The 20,171-nt window shown below is 36.5% G+C and overlaps 1 protein-coding gene and 1 long non-coding RNA gene across 3 annotated transcripts; both read right to left on the reverse strand.

Moving 5' to 3' along the window:
• Positions 1-7: 7 nt before the first annotated feature.
• Positions 8-13,429, reverse strand: ttc14 (tetratricopeptide repeat domain 14). The gene is made up of 12 exons (XM_039689769.2): positions 13,155-13,429; positions 9,994-10,112; positions 9,591-9,790; positions 8,063-8,147; positions 7,836-7,965; positions 7,613-7,768; positions 7,461-7,532; positions 6,536-6,655; positions 6,323-6,445; positions 3,136-3,253; positions 2,120-2,226; positions 8-925 (listed from the first exon to the last, which is right to left on the reverse strand). Exons 1-12 carry the CDS (start codon positions 13,286-13,288, stop codon positions 253-255), a joined length of 2,037 nt encoding a protein of 678 aa, XP_039545703.1. The 5' UTR covers positions 13,289-13,429; the 3' UTR covers positions 8-252.
• Positions 13,430-16,729: 3,300 nt separating this feature from the next.
• On the reverse strand, positions 16,730-19,360 carry LOC120491820 (uncharacterized). Of its 2 annotated transcripts, XR_005625337.2 has the most exons (6): positions 19,186-19,360; positions 18,905-18,993; positions 18,011-18,079; positions 17,542-17,770; positions 17,355-17,455; positions 16,730-17,059 (listed from the first exon to the last, which is right to left on the reverse strand). It is a non-coding gene; the product is annotated as an uncharacterized LOC120491820 (long non-coding RNA). The 2 variants fall into 2 exon arrangements; XR_005625336.2 differs by lacking the exon at positions 18,011-18,079.
• Positions 19,361-20,171: the final 811 nt, after the last annotated feature.

Here is a 20,171-nt window from a genome sequence, read left to right on the forward strand (position 1 = left end):
AGCGCACTTGTTTGATCATTACACTTGTTTATTTGACACTGAAGGCAGTTTATAACACTGGGGCATCATTCGTTCGCACCACACGTTTTGGCCATTGCTCTTAATGTTTTCAGGCTGCTTCACTCAAAGCAAATTCATCTAACCTGAAATTATGAAAATAAACCGTTTTAAATCAACTTAATCTATCATACAGTTAAATGAAGCCTAACCCTGCTAGTAAGAGTTACTCTCGCCACATCAGAGAGAATGGGACTACTTCTGCTTTTTGTCCTTCTTAAATTCGGCGATTTGACTGAAAATGTCCACCAAACTGGACGGAAGATCTTTTTTGAGGCTTCCAACAGAAGACCGTCGATCCTCTCTGTTTCTCTCCGCTCTGTCCACCCTGCCTCGCTCCGACACGCAGCGGTTTCTGCCCTGCGAGGAGCACTCCTTGGAGTAGCGGGCGGATTGGTGAGAGTATTCGGATTGGCTTGAGGAGGAGGAATCCCTCCGGTTTCTGGCACGATCCGCGGTGTCGTGCGTCCCACCGTTTGCATCCGCACCTCCCACTCTAGACCCATCTTTGACGTTCTCCGGACTCCTGTCGGTAACGTCTTCAAACCTACCTCTCCCGTCTTCGCTCCGGCCTTGCCCCCAGGGCGGTTCTCCGTCGCTGAGGAGTTTGGTTATGGACTGTTTCTGGTTGATGTAAGAGGCCGAGGTGTTGGCGGGAGCCGGGAACCAGTCGTCCTCCAGAGTTTTATCGCTACAAGACGACACTCTCCGCTTGTGTTTCTTACTGCCGTGAGACGAGCGCCGCCGCTTGTGTTTCCGTTTCTTCGACTTCTTCCGGCTCGTCGAAGGAGAGTCGTCGTCCGTGGATGAAGACGTGTCTGAGGATGTGGAGGAAGAGGTCGACCGCTTTCTTTTCTTCTTCTTAATTCTACATGGGAGCAAACATCACATTGAAACTCGCATGGGACATCAACAATGACTAAAAGAGTAAAACATGAGAGAGTTCTTACCTTGCTTTGTTGGACGAAACACTCAGATTTCAATGGTCACGTACACAAAGCCAAGTGTTTAGAGTGTAAGCACATTTTTAAATCAGGGCTAGGCGATAGATTAATAATGTTCACGTATTCAATACATGACGCAGCGAAGTTCCATTTTTTCGAATTGTGAATTTCTACTCTCGCACCATTTTCGGTCAGCACATTTTCAATTGATGATTTCAGCCCTCGAAAACTATGTCGTCCGAAAAAGAAAATTGATTTTGTTGCCATTTTAGATCATTTGTTGTGCTTGCAGAACTTTTGGGAAATCACTAACATATACACCACCAATCAATAACATAATGACCACAAATAAATATATGAATATTTAAATATATTGTGAATATTTAGATACATGGTGAATATTTAAATAAATGGTGAATATTTAAATATATGGTGAATATTTAAATATATTGTGAATATTTAAATATGTTGCGAATATTTAGATATATGGTGAATATTAAAATATATTGTGAATACTTAGATATATGGTGAATATTTAGATATTTGCTGAATATTTAAATATATTGTGAATATTTAAACATTTTGTGAATATTTAGATATGGTGAATATTTAAATATAATGTGAATATTTAGATACATGGTGTATATTTAGATATATGGTGAATATTTAGATATATGGTGAATATTAAAATATATTGTGAATACTTAGATATATGGTGAATATTTAGATATATGGTGAATATTTAGATATATTGTGAATATTTAGATATATGGTGAATATTTAGATAGATATTTAGATATTTAGACTCTTTATATAGTTGGGTGGATTCTGATTGGCTGGCAATGTTTATAATTAATTAGCCTGGGAAAAATAAAAAAGTAATCAAAGTTCTCAAAGTTATTCCAAAAATATCACTATCGTTCCTCAGTGTTGTTATAGTGTGGACCACAATATTTGTATAGAATTAGAATGATTATTAGAACGTAATAGATATAGTTATTGTCTTTGGTGTGAACAGGACTTCCTGATTTCGAATGAACAGTGTGCAGTGTGTACGTGACCAAATATGTGCTTGACAGGAATAAGAACATGAATCAAGATGGAGGTGTTGACATTACCTTTTCTCTTCTTTTAGGATTTTACGCAATTTCTCGGCACTTGTCTCCACGGTCTTAGATCTTTCCTGCTCTTTGGCAGCTTCCTCCTCTTTCAATTTAAGCGATTTCTTTAAAGCAGGTCATTTACAGGGTAAAATTGATCAGGAAATTCATCAAGCATGCATGCGTGCAGCACACAGGACGAGCAATTTCACACAAGTGCCGTTTTCACACCCCAAGCGAAGTATTCAACGTCAGGATGTTAAGCAATGACAAAAAAGCGAAGAAAAAAACAAAAACATTTTATATTTAGCAAGATGCAGTTACCGTAGTACCAGGAGCAGAATACAAACCAAAGGTGGTGGGGTTTATGTCCACATGGGGAAATTATGTCAACCCAGTGCAATCAGGGTTAAAGGTCCCATCAGTCAGGTTTCACAGGTCCAAGATCAGATAGATACATAAATAACAAAAATACTTCATCAGTACTTCAATACTTATCAGTTAAAATAAACCTCATGCAAGTTTGTTTTTGATAACGAAAAAGTCAAAATGCAGTGCGTCTTAAAGTCCCCCTGGTGAAAATCACGTTTTTAATGTTGTTTATATGTCTATGTGGTGTTTTTAATATGCTTTAAGATGTGTAAATTCATGCGTTTTCTGCTTAAAACTGCAGTGAACCAAAGACAGTCTCAAAAACACGGTTTGAAATCGCTGACGTCACAAGCGACCTTGTGACCAATCAGATCAACGTGTGATCGTCAACCAGTGGATTTCTGAGCGGAGGCGGGGCTCATTTGCATATTCATAGAACCACAAATACTAAATGAGGCAAGGGTGTCAAGTTACATTAAGACATAAAGAGATTGTATTCAAGGAAACAATGCTTAAATATGCCAATTTGGTGTCAGATGAGTTTTTAAGGGATACAGGGGGACTCTAACACATGTGCCTGAAATACCAGAAGCTAACTGTCGGATTAAACCTGCAGCGGCAGCCAATCATGTGTTAGTGACAGTCAGGTTTATCCAGCTCACCTGGATGCGTATCTGAAGCTTCTCCAGCGCCTCGGCTGCCTCTCGAAACGTGTCGTCTAACGCCACGGCTCTTTTGTAGAGACCCTCGGCGGTCACCAACTTCTCTTCCTCTTCAAGTCTGCGCAGATCAAAATTAAAATCATTATGAAACTGCTAAAAGGACACAACAGTTGGATTTGATATTAATGCTGTGAGTTTTCCAAGCTACTATGTCTATATGGATATTTGGCTAATTAAACATTTATGGTAAATATTGTCCATAATAGTGTGTTGCTGATGTTAGGGCATTGCTACGTTTTGTAGTCTCTGGGGCATTAATATTCTGTTGTTAATAATATTAAAGGCCCAAATATACTACAAGTGAACTGGTGTGACGTCGAACAAATTAGAGTAGAAATTGAGGTGTAATTCTAATTGAAAGCAACACTAACACGGTTTCTTTTTCCATGTTTAATACTGTAAAGATGTTTTTACCCCTAAGCGAAGAACAAAATGTCACCGCGAGAATATCAAGGCCTTAAACTCCACTTCCAAGTCTATGTGACATGCAGGTCACTAGACAGGGCACTCACTTTTCATATTGAGTTACACAAGTGTACTTCCTCCAAATTATAGTTTTTTTTTTGGGTGGATGCCCAGTTCAGATGAGCCCAACCCAAGTCTTGATGATACTGCAATTACACTGCACAGTAGAGCCCGACCGATAAAGGATTTTGAAGGCCGACACCGATACAAATATTTTTTGGTTTTAAAATCCGATAATATCGGCCGATATTATTATTATTTCAGAAACACACAACAAAATATTAAAAGATTTCCCTAACATTAGTTATTTGTAGTTATTTATGAGTTTATGATGCATTTTTAAAAGAAACATGTTTCTATTGTCTCAACAGAACAGAGGAACATCAAAATATATTAAAGTTCTGATAAATAAAATAATAATTAGCCCCTACATTGCCTTATAGTTATAAGCTGCGTGATTCGTCTGTTTTTATTTTATTTTTGAAATATTCATTAATCGGCCATTATAACTGCCGATACCGATATTTTAGAAAATGCCTAATATCGGCCTGCCGATATATTGGTCTGGCTCTAGTGTTTAATTACTATGTAACTTATAAATTGCACTTATTGTGTAATTGCATGTTGTTGTTTTTTACATTGTACTTATATTAATTTTTTTTTTTTTGAATTTACATCTTTATTGATACCGATATTTTAGAAAATACCTAATATCGGCCTGAGATATATCGGTCTGGCTCTACTGCACAGTTTAATACACCACTGATGGAACGAGCGAGCATCCCCGGCATTTCCAGAAGTGACGCAAGAACGAGAACAAAAGCAGGGACGACACGTATCCGGGAATCTTCTGAATAGATGTTCCCCTTCCAGAGACGTACTTATGAAAACATAACCGGAATAATCACTTTAATTGTGATGTGCATGTAAGTGCGGTTGATGCTACGCCACAGGCGGGTTGGGTCTAGTCTGAAATGATCACCTGCCGCTCAGGGAATGAATACATGGGAATTCCAACAGGTAAATCACACAGGCATTCTTGTGATGGTTTGAGATTAAAAAGATCAAATAAATGCCATTAAGGGGATAATTCACATCTGGAAAGCTGAATGTGTATTTAAATTGGTCATTTATGTAGAAAATATTTTTGAATTTGGAGCTTTCTAGACTGAGAAAAGCCAGAAAATGTATTTTTGGGTTATGTGGATGAAAGACAACAACTCCCAGAATGCACTTGCTTCGCTGCCCTAGGAGGCCACGCCTACTGGTAACAGCGCAGTAGTTAAACAAGTCTAGGCTACTAGTGAGTCTCCGTGATGAGTCTGCCCGAAAATGTGTTTCGAGATCGCACAAAATGTCCGGGATTCGGCTTTTGCGTTCAACAGTCGCCATTCGTTATGTTAACTGTGGCGAGCGGGACGATTGAGGGCCGCGGGAGAACGATGCGAGGCCGGTGGCGTGATTACCAATGAGCGACACCTGTGAGACGCACCGGTCTCGTATCTCTCACGGAGGAGCGGGAATTTTCTTAGCAATGTTAAAACGCACATCAACCGATCACTTGTTTAGCGTTCATGTAAACACGACATTCAGATTCACCAATCGAATTAATTCAGTTAGATTGAAACAAAAGCTGTACATGTAAACAATAATTGGCGACTGCAGAAAGCAAAAGCTGAATCCCGGACATCGACGGCCGGACATATCCGGGAAAAAGAGGATGGTAACCGCTACTACTCAGCTTTCTCCACAGTACAAGAGCCTGCTAGCTTAGCTTCCAAACAAATATGGCCGACACTATGCGTTCATTCTGTGAGTGAGATCGCCCTCTATGGGCGGGTTGAGAACATACGGGACAGACCCGACTACTGACTGTAGTCTTTAGCCTTTAGACAAAAAAATCCTCAGATGACGCAAAATGACGATTTTTGTGTCATCTGAGGATTTTTTTCCAGACAAACAATACATAAATATCTCATCACAGGGGGATATGAGGGTGGAAAGCACGGTAATTTGACAGAGCGGAGACACTTTTTCCTAGTATGTAGGCTGTAGCTACTAGCACTACCAGTGCGAAAATGTGGACGTTTCATTTCCCCTTTAACAAATAACGTTACATGCTAACTTACATGTTGTTGACGAGACGGGAATCTGACGGCAGACATCGCGAACAATGTTTCTATGTGCAGTTTGTCAACATATAACATGAGACGTCGTCTTTTTGTCTAATGACTGTACCCAACATTAGTCGTTCGCGGCTAAAACACTGGTGTAAACACAGTTTGATGTCGCGATTTTCAATGCCCAGAGCCTGTTAAACTTGAGCCAACCAACCCCGTGACGTCAACTGCACAATGGCGGCGCCCTGGCGGTGAAAGATAAAGTTTTTTTCTTTTTTTCTTCTAAATGTTTACATTTGTAATGTTTCTTATATAATTGTTGATTATATTGGAAATCCATCTTGTAAATCATGTAAACTTGATTCACTGCTTCATTTCCCCTTTAAGGGGACAGCATGTGTCTTCGAAAAAAACATGTCAAAACATTGATTCTGATCATCAAGTTTTGCTATGTAAATGCAGCGCAGATCGTGGTAAAATCACTGTCTTTAGTTTCTGTTTTCCACTGAAGAACTTTTTGAAGAAGTTTGTTGATGACATACTGTCCTCCTCTTTCCACTAGCGTCTGGCAGAGGTATTTCTTAGCATTCCTGTGCGTGGGACAGCTCTCCAAGGCCAGCTCAAAGTCACCGATAGCTTTCATCAAGCTTCCTTTGGTTGCATATCTACAATAAAATAAGAACAGCTTCAGTAATCACGCAACACGAGCCAGAAGAATAGTTTTATAGTGTTTATATGGAGGTGTTGCGTCTTACAGCGCTCCGCGCGCCACGAGCGCCTCCACGTTGTTGGTGTCGATCTCTAAGGCCTTGTTGTACTCGTTCATTGCGTCTACATGACGACCCGATTTGAAATGGTCCACACCGGCTTTAACACTATAATCATTTGAAGAAATGATACGGTCAGTACTAGTTTATTGAACTTAAATATTTAGTAAATGAAAAATAAGAGTCATTAAAAAAAAAAGAAATTATTTATTAGATTTATATTTGCATATATGATTGTTTATTTGTATTTATGTTAGTACAGTATTTTCAAGACATTTCAATTTGTTGACTCTAAAAATGTCATGTGGTGCAACCATCAAGAAAAAAAACAAGTAATAACATGTTTTCCTTGCAAATCCTTGATCTTAATTTAAAAAAAGATTCACTTTAAAAAAAAGGTTTCATTAAACTAACAATGAAAAATAGTTATACAGCATCTATAAGTCTTAGCTAATTTCAAACTTTACAAACACATTTTTTCATTAAAGTTGTATTTGTTAACATTAGTTAATGCCCTGTAAAGTAACATGAACAAACAATTATGTTTTATTAACTAACATTCACAAATGTTGTACCGAATATATTACTCACAGTTAGATGAAACATTAACTAATTTTAACAAATGAGACCTTGTAGTTATCAAAAATAATTATATATTTTAAAATAATAAGTTCCTTTTAAATATAATGCATTATAATAATGTGATACTCACAAAAAAGAGTAGCTAATTGCATATATATATATATATATATAAAGTAAAGTAGTATATACATATATATATATATATATATATATATATATATATATATCAGTAAAGTAGAGTTCACTAAAAATATTTGAAAAATAAAAATCACCTGTCCACTGCGCACTGGATTTAATGCAATAAGTTTTAAAAAACTTGGTAAAAACAAACCATTTCAAGGCCCAGGATACAGATTGCTTCTTCCGAATAGCCGTTCCAAAATCCTCTTCTTTGAAGCTCTTGCTGTACACACAATAAATCTGTTTAACTGACAAAACACCAATGCAACTAGGAATAACACAAGTGTGTAAGAGAGGATATACCTCTGAAGCCCCCTCATTAGTGAAGGAGTTTGAGTACCACTTATTCCCAGTTTTCCCAGGAGGTAATCCACATTTAAGGGGTTGGACAAGCCAAGCGAGTCATCCAAAAGCTTCTCGTACGTCTCGTTGCAATCCGTGGCCACATTTTCACCCCGGCTGAAAGAGTGGAAGTAACAATAAACAACAGGAAGTCTGAGACGTTGGTTTTCTTGATTCTACATACGTATAATGAAGAGGAAGATCTTCTTTGCTTATGACACCCAGTTTGACTTTATTCAAGTGAGTAGCCAGCGAAGATGAATACAGGGACAGCGTCAGCTTCTCGTGGTAGCGGTCAATGTCCTTCACCCCAGCTGTGGCATAAACAGCACTTTATCTAATCTAATAATCCGTTTATAAACGAATACACTGATTTTCCTTGTTAAAAAGAGTTTAAAAAAAACACCATACCTCTGATTAAATCCCCAATCTGGTAATAAGACAAAGGATCGTCATGATTTCCAGTCGAAGGCACATTTCTTATTGGACAGAGGGCCTGTTGATAGACAATATTCATTTACTTGAACACAATTTTTAGCCAAAAGTAAAAAGTAATACATTCTTTACATTTTGCACTTAATCACATGGAAGCTTGTTTCCACCACAGAATAAAAAAACGACTATTTATCTCGCAATTCTGACTTTACAACTACAGAACAAAAATTAAAAATTGCAAGATTTCACATTTTTGAGAAAAAAAGTAAATGTAAACTTATTATTGAATTTGTGAGTTATAAATGCAGCTCACAAGTCACAATTCTGACTTTTTTTCTCACAATTGTAAGTTTATATTTAATTCAATTTTTTTTCTTTAATGTGAAGCCAAACCCCCTCATGGAAGAAGAACGCCGTCATGTTTACATTATTAGCATCAACTAAACGGAGGATTTTTTAAAAGTATTTGAAGTTCATGTTTTGTTTCAGTAAACTTGCACAACACTCTTGAATGAGTAATATATTAGATGCACGGCGGTCTGTTGTCAAAGAGAAATCAACATTTCCATTAACCCTAAAACCGTATTCTGGACAATTGTGGGCAAAATAGTTTTGATTTATTTTTAAAAAATACTTCCCTTGATCAGAGCGGTACAAGACTTGGCTACTTTTCCTAAATTTGCCTCCTGAACACACAATTTTTTTGACTCAATTCTACAATGTTAAGTGGGTGAAAAAAAAAACCCTTAATCTTGTATTTGGGTCAAAAATGGGCACCCATAGAAATGAATGGATGGGGAAAAATTGTAATTTAGAGCACTCTGAAATAAGCCAAAATAAGACACCAGGTGACAGCAAAGTCACTTCATCTTTAGGGTTTAGCTCTAAGAACTTATTGGAAGGATATTTTAATGTAGTTAAAAAATAAAACATAAAAATAAGCATAATTTACATAGAAGATATGGTACTTTTTGAAGTAAATAAATTCAAAAATACCCCCAAAATAAAAAAAACACCATAAATGGACAGACAAAACTTTATCGAAGACAGTGACATAACATTTATAATAAATAAAAATTAGGATCACACTTGAGTCCCCTGTGCCCACATTTTTCCACAATTACACGATAAAAGGCTATAAAGTGAATACGGTTTGAGGGTTAACATGACGCAGAACAAAACAAACTGATTGGTTGATTTATGTCAGTCAGACGTCCTCTTGGCCAATGAAAGCTGCGATAGAATTCAGACCTTTGATATTTGATATATAAATGGATATCCCTACTATATTATATTTTGTTTTGTTTTTTCTCAGGATTGAGATATGAAATAATAATTGAGATAAAAGTGTCATTTTTATTTGTTTTAATATATGGTGGAAACAAGCTTCCATATTATCATTAATTGCAAAAAAATAAATATTAAAAAAAACATGAAATACATCTATATTTGGAAGTCCGATGCATTAGCGGTGTCAGAGAAGAAATAAATAAATCAACTCAACCTTTATCTCAAGATCCTCGATGTCCCTCTCAAGTCCGCCAGCGGTGCAGAGAAGCGTTACAAATAAACCGAAGTCTCGAACTGAATTGATCTTTCCGATAAGCATGTCTCCGCGCTCCACGTCCCTGTAGAAGAGCTCTCGCCTCTCTTCAAACGACACCTCCATGAACTGCTCCAGTGGGGGCATGATGGCGTACGCCTCTGAAACAGCCACACACTCAATCATTAGAGAGCGTTTTAGACGAATATCGTGGTACTTTAACGTTTGGTGCCCATTCACTTTATATGGAAAAGAGCGAACAGGAGTAGGTGATGGTTTGGAACTAAATGAGAGTGAATAAATCTTTTTGAGAGAAATATTCCTTAAACTGAAATTTCATTGAAAGGTAATGATGACCGTCCACCTCCAGATTCCTCCTGCCATTCCTCTACTGGTGTGGATGATTTCCATGATGGTGCAAACAGAAGATCAGCTTTTCTTGCTATGTACTGTGCCAGAACAGGACTTGTTTCTTCTGTGTCCCTGTTTTAAACCAAGAACAGACACCAATCAGAGATGTCTTTTACACGGGAGTGTGTGTGTGTATTTACTTTATATTATAGTGTATTTTTAATATAGTATTTGAGACAGACCCCTGGGTATAAATGATAAAAATAAGTTAAAATAATATTTATTTAAAAGCAAACTCACTTAAATTGCATGACTTCGGATGTGTATGGAAGGCCATTTCTGCCACATAAGATACTAAGTTATTATACTAAGTTATACTTATTTTTTTAAAAAGTAGAAATTCTGACGTACTAAGTCGTATTTATGAAATGAAAATATCACAAACCAAGTCAAAAGAGTTGAAATTACGACAGTTCGTTTAAAATTCTGATATTTACTCACCCTCATGTCGTTCCAAACCTGTAAGACTTTCATCCGTCTTCGGCACACAAAAAAATATATATATTTTTGAATCTATTAATGAAATCGGAGAGATTCAGTCAATCCATTGACAGCTACGCAACTTTGACGCTTCAATAAGTTCATTAAGAGATGGTAAAACTATTTTCTGAACCTTTGACCTTCTACAAGAACCAATGAGGTTCATTCGTGTGCTGCAAGAACCAATGAGGTTCATTCTCGTGTTACGCAGCACGTTTGAGCTTCTGCAAGAACCAATGAGGTTCATTCTCATGTTACGCAGCACGTTTGAGCTTCAGCAAGAACCAATGAGGTTCATTCTTGTGCTGCAAGAACCAATGAGGATCATTCTTATGCTGCAAGAACCAATGAGGTTCATTCGTGTGCTGCAACAACCAATGAGGTTCATTCTTATGCTGCAAGAACCAATGAGGTTCATTCTTGTGCTGCAAGAACCAATGAGGTTCATTCTTGTGCTGCAACAACCAATGAGGTTCATTCTTGTGCTGCAACAACCAATGAGGTTCATTCTTGTGCTGCAACAACCAATGAGGTTCATTCTTATGCTGCAAGAACCAATGAGGTTAATTTTTATGCTGCAAGAACCAATGAGGTTCATTCTTATGCTGCAACAACCAATGAGGTTCATTCTTGTGCTGCAACAACCAATGAGGTTCATTCTTATGCTGCAAGAACCAATGAGGTTCATTTTTATGCTGCAAGAACCAATTAGGTTCATTCTTGTGCTGCAAGAACCAATGAGGTTAATTCTTGTGCTGCAACAACCAATGAGGTTCATTCTTATGCTGCAAGAACCAATGAGGTTCATTCTTGTGCTGCAACAACCAATGAGGTTCATTCTTATGCTGCAACAACCAATGAGGTTCATTCTTGTGCTGCAACAACCAATGAGGTTCATTCTTATGCTGCAAGAACCAATGAGGTTCATTTTTATGCTGCAAGAACCAATGAGGTTCATTCTTGTGCTGCAAGAACCAATGAGGTTCATTCTTGTGCTGCAAGAACCAATTAGGTTCATTCTTATGCTGCAAGAACCAATGAGGTTAATTCTTGTGCTGCAAGAACCAATGAGGTTCATTCTTGTGCTGCAAGAACCAATGAGGTTCATACTTGTGCTGCAACAACCAATGAGGTTCATTCTTGTGCTACAAGAACCAATGAGGTTCATTCTCGTGTTACGCAGCACATTGAGACACAACTAAACCGCTCAACAATCTCTTTATGAATGTTTGCGTTGTGTAGCTTTAAATGGTGGGACAGAAACCTCTCAGATTTCATTTAAAAAATATTTTTTTTTTTAAAAGAACGAAAGTCTTACGGGTGTGGAACAATATGAGAGTGAGTAAATGATGCAATTGTTTTCATTTTTAGATGAACTAATGGTTAAGTAATAATAAAAAGCTAGAAGGTCGAAACTATGACTTTCTATTTCAAAATTATAACTTTCTATGTCAATGTTTTCTTAAGTGACAGAAAAGATTTACATTGTAGTAATACAAGTCATATCGTGTGGACTACTTTTAAAGCTGCAGTCCGTAGTTTTTCCTCTCTGTCGCCATCTCTGTTCGAAATCTGCAATTGCAGTTATTCGCGGAATTATCAACTTTACGTGGGTTGTGCCTCGGCACGGCACGGATGAATCCGGTGTTTGAGGAGAATGTGTGGCTGTCAGTCGTTGTGGATACTGTCATTCACAATCACAGATTCTACTTTTTTGGAAGTATGACCAACATAAGTATTTTCACTGGAAAATGTCATCTGAACAAGTAACATCGAAAGCATTGCAGTAAATTGCGCTGATTAAATCTAACGATTGCTTATCATATCACGTCGGTCAAACCGTGCAAATTATACTTTCTCAAATTGTTAATGTTAACAACATCAGCATTTCATGACTACATTTCAAGCCCTTCGCATATTTATCTTTGTTTTCGCATGGGCAGGTTGCAGTCTCTCGTTCCAAACTCTCAGTCCAAAGTTTTTTGCATTTTGTCACTGGTGATTGTCATTTGAACCTTTCTGGATCCGCCATCAAATTAATCATTTTAATTATATCAAGTACTGTGAGAAAAGGCTATAAATCTCCACCTCCAACATCCTCACTCCCAATATAGCCTACTAGCCGAGACTCTTTGTGTATAGATGTGTGTGTGTGTGTGTGTACTGATTTGACGTAATGACACAAAGACATGCTCAAATTTCCCACGGAAATCAAGCAGTACCACTGGAGTTACAAACATTATTACAAGCTCACCATTTTGAATCGAGCTACGGCAAGCAGAGAGTTTTAAACACTGGCTGGTTATGTCCTTGCTCAAATTATTTAGAATAATGTTTAACACAAAAAAGTTACAGACTGGAGCTTTAAATATAATAAATCTCTAGTCTCCGTTCACTTTCACTGTATGGAAAAGATTAAGAACAACATGAACGATCTGTTAAATGTCTCAATTCGTGTTAAATCCGTCATACGTGTTTGAAAAAACATGCAGTCGAGTAGCTAATTGATTAAAGAGCATTATAAATGTGTAATTATTTTAAGTACGTTCGCCAAACGAGCTATTTATAGAGACTTGGGGTCAAACATAAGGGATCAAATGAAGCATGCACAACGATCACAGAAACGACTCTTACCTTTGGTTAAGAGTTTTGGCGAGATCAGCAGCCACATGTTTAAAGTCTGGGTTTTCATTCTGTTCACATTTTAACAGTGACAACAGGTTTTCACCATGATACGATACAGATTGTCTGAGCAAATCTCTATCCATTATCAGTGTCTCCAACACCACATTTTCACACTAAATGTGTGCAGAAATATCACCCCAATATAAACACAGATAATACAAGGAGGGGAGAAGTAAGTAACTATTAGCATATGTTAACCTTTCAGATACTAGCTGAAAACCCGACATAGATTGTAGAGAGTAAAACGGTCTGAAATTGAGCAGAAATAGCTGCAACTGTGAACGTGTGCCTATGCCAAACGCGAGACGTGGAAACCGGAAGCGAACCGGAAAAAGACTTTACTTCAAACTTTTTTGGACATCCTTAAAGATATATATTTTTTTTAAATCTTCGAAATTGCTCTAAAATAGAGCTCTTTGGAATATAATTTGCTTCGCTTAAACAGAGCATTAGCCAAACAAGAAGAACACGAGAGGAAGTACAAACGGGAAACGTTTTGTTGTTGTCTTGTTTTCAAAATTAAAGTCGGTGATCAAAAACAAGCTTCAGGTTTAGCGGTTTTCAAAATAAAATTAGGCTAACACAGGAATGCTTTTTTCTTCCAAAATTAAAGTTATTCCACTACTATCACACAAAATACAAAATATTTTTTTATTCAAACTACAATCACATTTAATCCCAAATGATTATGCTTCTACTACTATAGAATATACATAAATAAATAAATACGTTTTGAGAGGAATGGAATTGAGGCTTAGCTTAGGACCTTTATGCATGTCATTGTAAGATTGTACATCCATCCCTCACAGCATCATTTTCATCTGTTTTAATTTCAGTATGGCATATGATTTAACCTGAGGATTTATGAATGACAGTGATGCTGGTAGGTCACATGATTATGACAACTACATACACTCATACTGACTCATACTATATACTGTATGTGTGTGTATATATATATATATATATATATATATATATATATATATATATATATATATATATTCACTTTCAGAACGATTCTTTCCAGCTGATTAAAAAGAAATTAACATTGACAGTCAGCCAATCAGAATCCATCCTGCTTTGAAGAGCTCGATCATTTAAAGCGGCAGATGCAAAAAACGCAGTGCACTTATAATAAACATAACATTATCATGCATTGGTTTTTGTGCTAATATACATTATAGTTAGCCTATTGTAGTTATACTTATTTTTATTGTGCTTGGTGGGGAAAAATTAGCGTTTAAGCTTTGCTATCGGATTTAGTTCTTAAAGGAGTAGTTCACTTTTGAAAAAACTTTTGCTGATAATTTACTCACCCCCATGTCATCCAAGATGTCCATGTCTTTTTTTCTTCAGTCGAAAAGAAATTAAGGTTTTTGATGTAAATATTCCAGGATTTTTCTCCATATAATGGACTTCAATGGGAACCAAACGGTTCAAGGTCCAAAAGAGAGTTTCAGTGCAAACTGTTCAAAGGGCTTTAAACGATTCCAGACGATGAATAAGGGTCTTATCAAGCGAAACGATTGCTCATTTAATAAACAAATAACAAAGTTTAAGTTTTAGAAAAAAATCTAAATGAACAAATCTTTTTCCGAGTCACAAGTCACTTTAACAAAATGTCAACAACGGAATATTGCTTATATATCTTATATCTTATATATATAAGATGTCTTTAAGATGTAATGATTTAGAATGCATGTTAAACTGACATCCTCTAAACATCTATTTGACATCTGACAAGAGACGTCCTATAGACGTATTGCAGATGAACAAACACTCTTAAAAATACGTCTTCCAAAATCACATCAAATCGGCTTGTGCTATCTGGATCGACTAGTGCTTCTGACGTTTGCCGCTGGCTCAGATGTCTCTAGTGGTTAAACATGAGATATAATTCATCTTGTGTATTTCTAACGGGCGATCTTTGGTCTCACAAAAGACAAAAAGAGACAGGGCTGTGAATTTTTTTTTTATAGCCTATTTAGGAATATTTTTAAATAAATTATTATACATTCTCTTCACTGTATGTAGGCTACTTATGATAGTATATAATTATACTATTCACTATTTAATTTGCTGTATACTTTTTTTTTTTAATTGACTACTACTACACTGCACTGTTGTTGTACCATATCATTACCATAACGGATCCATCAGGGTCCAAATCTGGTCAATCACAGAAAATGCTTTCCACACAATGAGAAAACTTTATTTTATTTAATGTGAAAATAAATTATATCTCAGCATTGGTGTCTTCACAATTCTTTTACAAGAATAAAAAAAGCCAGATACATGACAAGCCTGAGCTTTGACAATTCGTTAAAATATATATATAATTTAGTTATCATAATTTCCGAATATATATATATATATATATATATATATATTTTTTTTTTTTTTTTTCGGAAATTATGATTTACCAAATTATGATTTCGGAAATGGGCTACAGTTATTATAGATATAACAGAAAGAAATGTGTTCCATATTGGCATGAGGAACATAAGACATAATAAATACATAGACGCCCTATTAGCCACTTAAGAACGTTGCTGCGATACGTCAACGAGTCCGCCATTTTGCTGAGGGCAAGGCGGCTAATATATATATATATATATATATATATATATATATATATACAGTATACAGGGGTTTAAGTGGGCCGAAACGGTCCGGGCCTGCGTTCCGGCACCTCAAATAAATTAATAAATTAATAGATTCATTAATCTGAACGAATCTCGTTGGTCCAGATCGTCTATGGTCCATTGGGTCACATAACTCCATCATGTGACCCAATGGAGAGAAAAAAACCCTTGGTTGAACCCAGGCTCAGTCGGGGCAGCTCTCCTCTGGCGTTTATGAACTAGAGGCCGGATTTACAGGAACTGTCAGCTAAAAATGTATGTGAATGTCTCTAAACAGACTTTAAAAGCTAATCTTGTGATAAACGCTGATGGCGTTCACATGCGCATTAAGAATTGATATATAGTTATGTGTGTTTGAATATATGTGCGCAGGTTTCCCTAAAACCTGAAGTCTGAACAAACGACTAACTCTAAATTTGATACAGAGTTTTGTTTTATTTCATCACATCAGGGCAGGAAACGCGTTATCTGTAGAGTGGGAAAGGGATCCTCCATTGGGAGAGGCTCGTTGGCACTTCAGCACGGCGTTGTCGTCGTCATCGGGTCCAAGCGAAGGTCCTCGTCAGATCTGGATACGGCCTGGATCCGGCAGGCTGCGGGAAAACCTCGGGATAAACAAAGAAACTTAAATTAGCGTAGATGCCATTCTTCTTATGATGTAACAGTTAAGTGTCCTAATCTATGCAGCCTAACATTGAATTATAGAAGCCTATGCTATAATGTATTATGTGTATGCTAGGGCTAAGACATGTGTCTTTAATCCAGCTTTAAAGGGATACTCCACTTTTTTTGGAAATAGGCTCATTTGACCACTCCCTCAGAGTTAAACAGTCGAGTTTTACAGTTTTACCGAATCCATTCAGCTGATTTTCAGATATTTAGAAGAATATTATTAACCAGACAGTTTCTGGTCTCATTGACTACCATAGTAGGATAAAGATATACTGGTTACTGATATTCATCTAAATATCAGAAAATCGGCTGAATACATTCAAAAACGGTAAAACTGAACTGTTTAACTCTGGGGGAGTGGTCAAATGAGCCTATTTCCAAAAAAAGTGGAGTATCCCTTTAACAATATGTTGTTGGGTGTGAAAGTGCTAAGCCACTAAAGAAATGGTTGTTGATGTCATCCAGAGTCCCCAGCAAAGCCGACGCAAACTCCACCATCGTTCCAATGTGCATGTACCGCCGGTCATGATCCTTCTGAAAAACAACGGGAAACTATCAGTGTACCAGTATTGACTTCACCCTGAGACTCTGAGGAAACACCTCAAGCACAAATCAAGCGTGTCAGCACCACAACCTTTACAGAAAGATTAGTTTAGAAGAGCTTCACACAGTTGAGCAGTGCCAATAGTTTGGATCTTCTCCACGCCATTAAATTTGGGTTTTGACGGCAAAAAAAAAATCAAAGTTTTCAAAGTTTTGGGGAAAAAAATTATTGGAGAATAACCTTTCGCCATTATTCAAAGTAACAGAAATACACGTTTTCACTTACTTGGTTTAATTAATTGGCGGGTCGCATGCCAGTTTTCCAGGTATATGGGACTCCACTCTCATTATCAGACCGATTAGCAATCATGAGGGGATCTGCATTGACTATGGTTAAAAATGCATAGCATTAATGAAACTGAACATTATGCAGATGTACAGAGCTCTAGTAACCAGAAAATAGTTTGACTTACCCTCAGCATGTCCCTCATGTATCTCGGTCTGCGCTGCCACTCCGGTCACAGAAGGTGATGAAGGTGATCCGTCCTCTTCCTCTTCAGACTCTCATTTTCCTCACCAACACAAAAATGCTAATGTGTTTCAGCCACATCGGTGCTGGATGTTGAGGATCGTAACGCTGAGCACTGCGGGAACTTCGTTTTCTCTTCTGGCCAATGATAAAGGATGTCCGCTTGGTTTCATCTGTGTTTAAAGATAAATGACACGCCCTGGAATTAAAATCTGATCATGACCTTAATCGAACCTCAACTGATTTTTGATCAAATGTGTGACGGTGTGGATTTTTTACATATTGTAATGAATGACACCAGGTTTCCATTAATGTTTCTGAAAATGATGTAGACTTTATGATGTACAGATCTCTAATAAACATGTACACATTCTCAGATATTCAGTGGATTTATCCTCAAGCGTGTCTCTCACCTTGACCTAAGCTGCTGCTCTGACCTACTCTTCCTCTTCTGTCTCTCCTGACTATCGCGCTCTCCTTCTCTAAAAGGTTGATGATATACATAAAACATTAAAGAGATTTGACCTTGACCTTTCCTGTTTCACAGTACACTAATATTAGGGCTTTCGTGATCGCGATTAATCGCATCCAAAATAAAAGTTTGTGTTTACATAATATATGTGGGTGCACTGTGTATAATTATTATATATATATATATATATATATATATATATATATAAATACACACACATGCATGTATATTTAAGAAAAAAATATTATTTATATATGAAATATTTAAATATAAATTAAACATAAATCTATATATGGAAAATATAACATGAAGATATTTCTGGTTATTAAGTGTGTGTGTGTGTGTGTGTGTATTTATATATATAATAATTATACACAGTGCACCCACATATATTATGTAAACACAAACTTTTATTTTGGATGTGATCAATCGTGATTAATCGTTTGACAGCCCTAGTAAGAAAACAAAAAAAGTGTCTTCCAAATATTATTATACAGGTGAAACTCATTTATTAAGTTCATTTATTTACGTAATTCAACTAATATATGAAAGACTCATTACATGCAAAGTGTGATATTTCAAGCCTTTATTTGTTATAATTTTGATGATTATGGATTACAGCCTATGAAAACCCCAAATTAAAAGGTTTTCATATCTGTAAGCCATAATCATCACAATTATAACAAATAAAGGGCAAGGCTTGAAATATCTCACTTTGCATGTAATGAGTCTCTCTCATATGTTGGTTGAATTACATAAATAAATGCACGATATTGTAATTTTCCGAGTTTCACCTGTAAATCCAAATTCATTTGTAGCTTATTAGGGTCAGTACCTTAAACCATTTATGGGACATGATTTTGTCCAAACCCATCCGTTGTCTTGGTTTTCTCTGCAGGAGGCGTCGAATCAGGTCGCAGCATTCTGTGAAGAGACCATAAACTTTACACCTGCTGTCTTTCTATTAAACTGTAAGATTAGACTACGCTATACTGTACGGGGAAACACTTTTACTTCTTTTACTTCTTTTCTTTTACTGCTGTTACTTCTTTGTTTCATTTGTTTTATTTTGGTGATTTAAAACTGATTATGGTTTTGTGATGAATGCCACTTTACCGTTTGACAAGCGAGGATCAGACCAGGTGTCATCATTAATCTTGTCCATCTCTTCGGATCCTGGAAGGTGTCCAGACAGCATTTCGAATAAGACCATTCCCAGAGACCACGCAGTAGCTGATTTAGCGTAGTACTTGCCCCATCTGCTGAACTCCGGTGGACAGTACTCGTGTGTGCCTAGAAAGAGATTTGTCTGTTGGTTAAGCTTGAAATCCCATAGCATGTTTTCTCTGGGTGATGATACACGGGCAACTTTTTCAGCAATGTTAATTATTAATAAATTATTTTGTATATATATATAAATACACACACATGCATGTCTGATGGTCTTCGGGGTCTGTTAGACCCCAAATGAATTTTGCTTGAATTAAAAAAAATGTTCTCTTTTTCCAAATGGTATAAAACTTGCTACGGCTCTCAACACTGTCAAGATCTACAAAAAAAATAAATAAAATGGAATTCTATCTGTTTTTATGTAGGCGTGACAAAAAATAGTCACACTCGTGGTCTTCGGGGTCCATTGGACCCCAAAAAATACCATTTAATTTTGTAACAGAACAATAGTTTTTTTTTTGTATACAAATATTATTTTACTGTTTATTAATGTTTTTACTCAACATTTGTGCAGTTTTTGGAGGATTTATGATATCTTTTAAATATCTATAAATTAATAAATAAATATTTATTTATCATTGGACTCAAAATAGACACAATTCATCATCAAAATCAGAAATAACGCAGAAACACAGACAGAAATGACAGAAATTGAGTGGCACACTTCCAACAATGCAAAAAACATCCACAATCCAAAATTATCATGCTCACACACATGCACACACACACAAACACACACATATAGAGGAATGCAATATACAGGAATACATACAGACTATAAAAACTATTCGCTTATCATTTGTAAAATAAAATACTCTAAAATGCAGAACCACCGCAAAAATAAATTGGTAACACTAAGACACATTGAAAAT

The sequence above is a fragment of the Pimephales promelas genome, chromosome 2 (genome assembly GCF_988280905.1).
Source record: "Pimephales promelas chromosome 2, fPimPro1.hap1.1, whole genome shotgun sequence".
Lineage (NCBI taxonomy): Eukaryota > Metazoa > Chordata > Actinopteri > Cypriniformes > Leuciscidae > Pimephales > Pimephales promelas.

Bases quoted from the DNA above. Each gene is read 5' to 3' on its own strand.
- ttc14 (XM_039689769.2), bottom strand. From the start codon at position 13,288: ATGGATAGAGATTTGCTCAGACAATCTGTATCGTATCATGGTGAAAAC. The intron at 7,966-8,062 runs GTATGGTGTTTT...TTTATGCCACAG, and splicing joins GATTGGGGATTTAATCAGAG to CTGGGGTGAAGGACATTGAC. The intron at 926-2,119 runs GTAATGTCAACA...GCTCCCATGTAG, and splicing joins ATCCTAAAAGAAGAGAAAAG to AATTAAGAAGAAGAAAAGAA.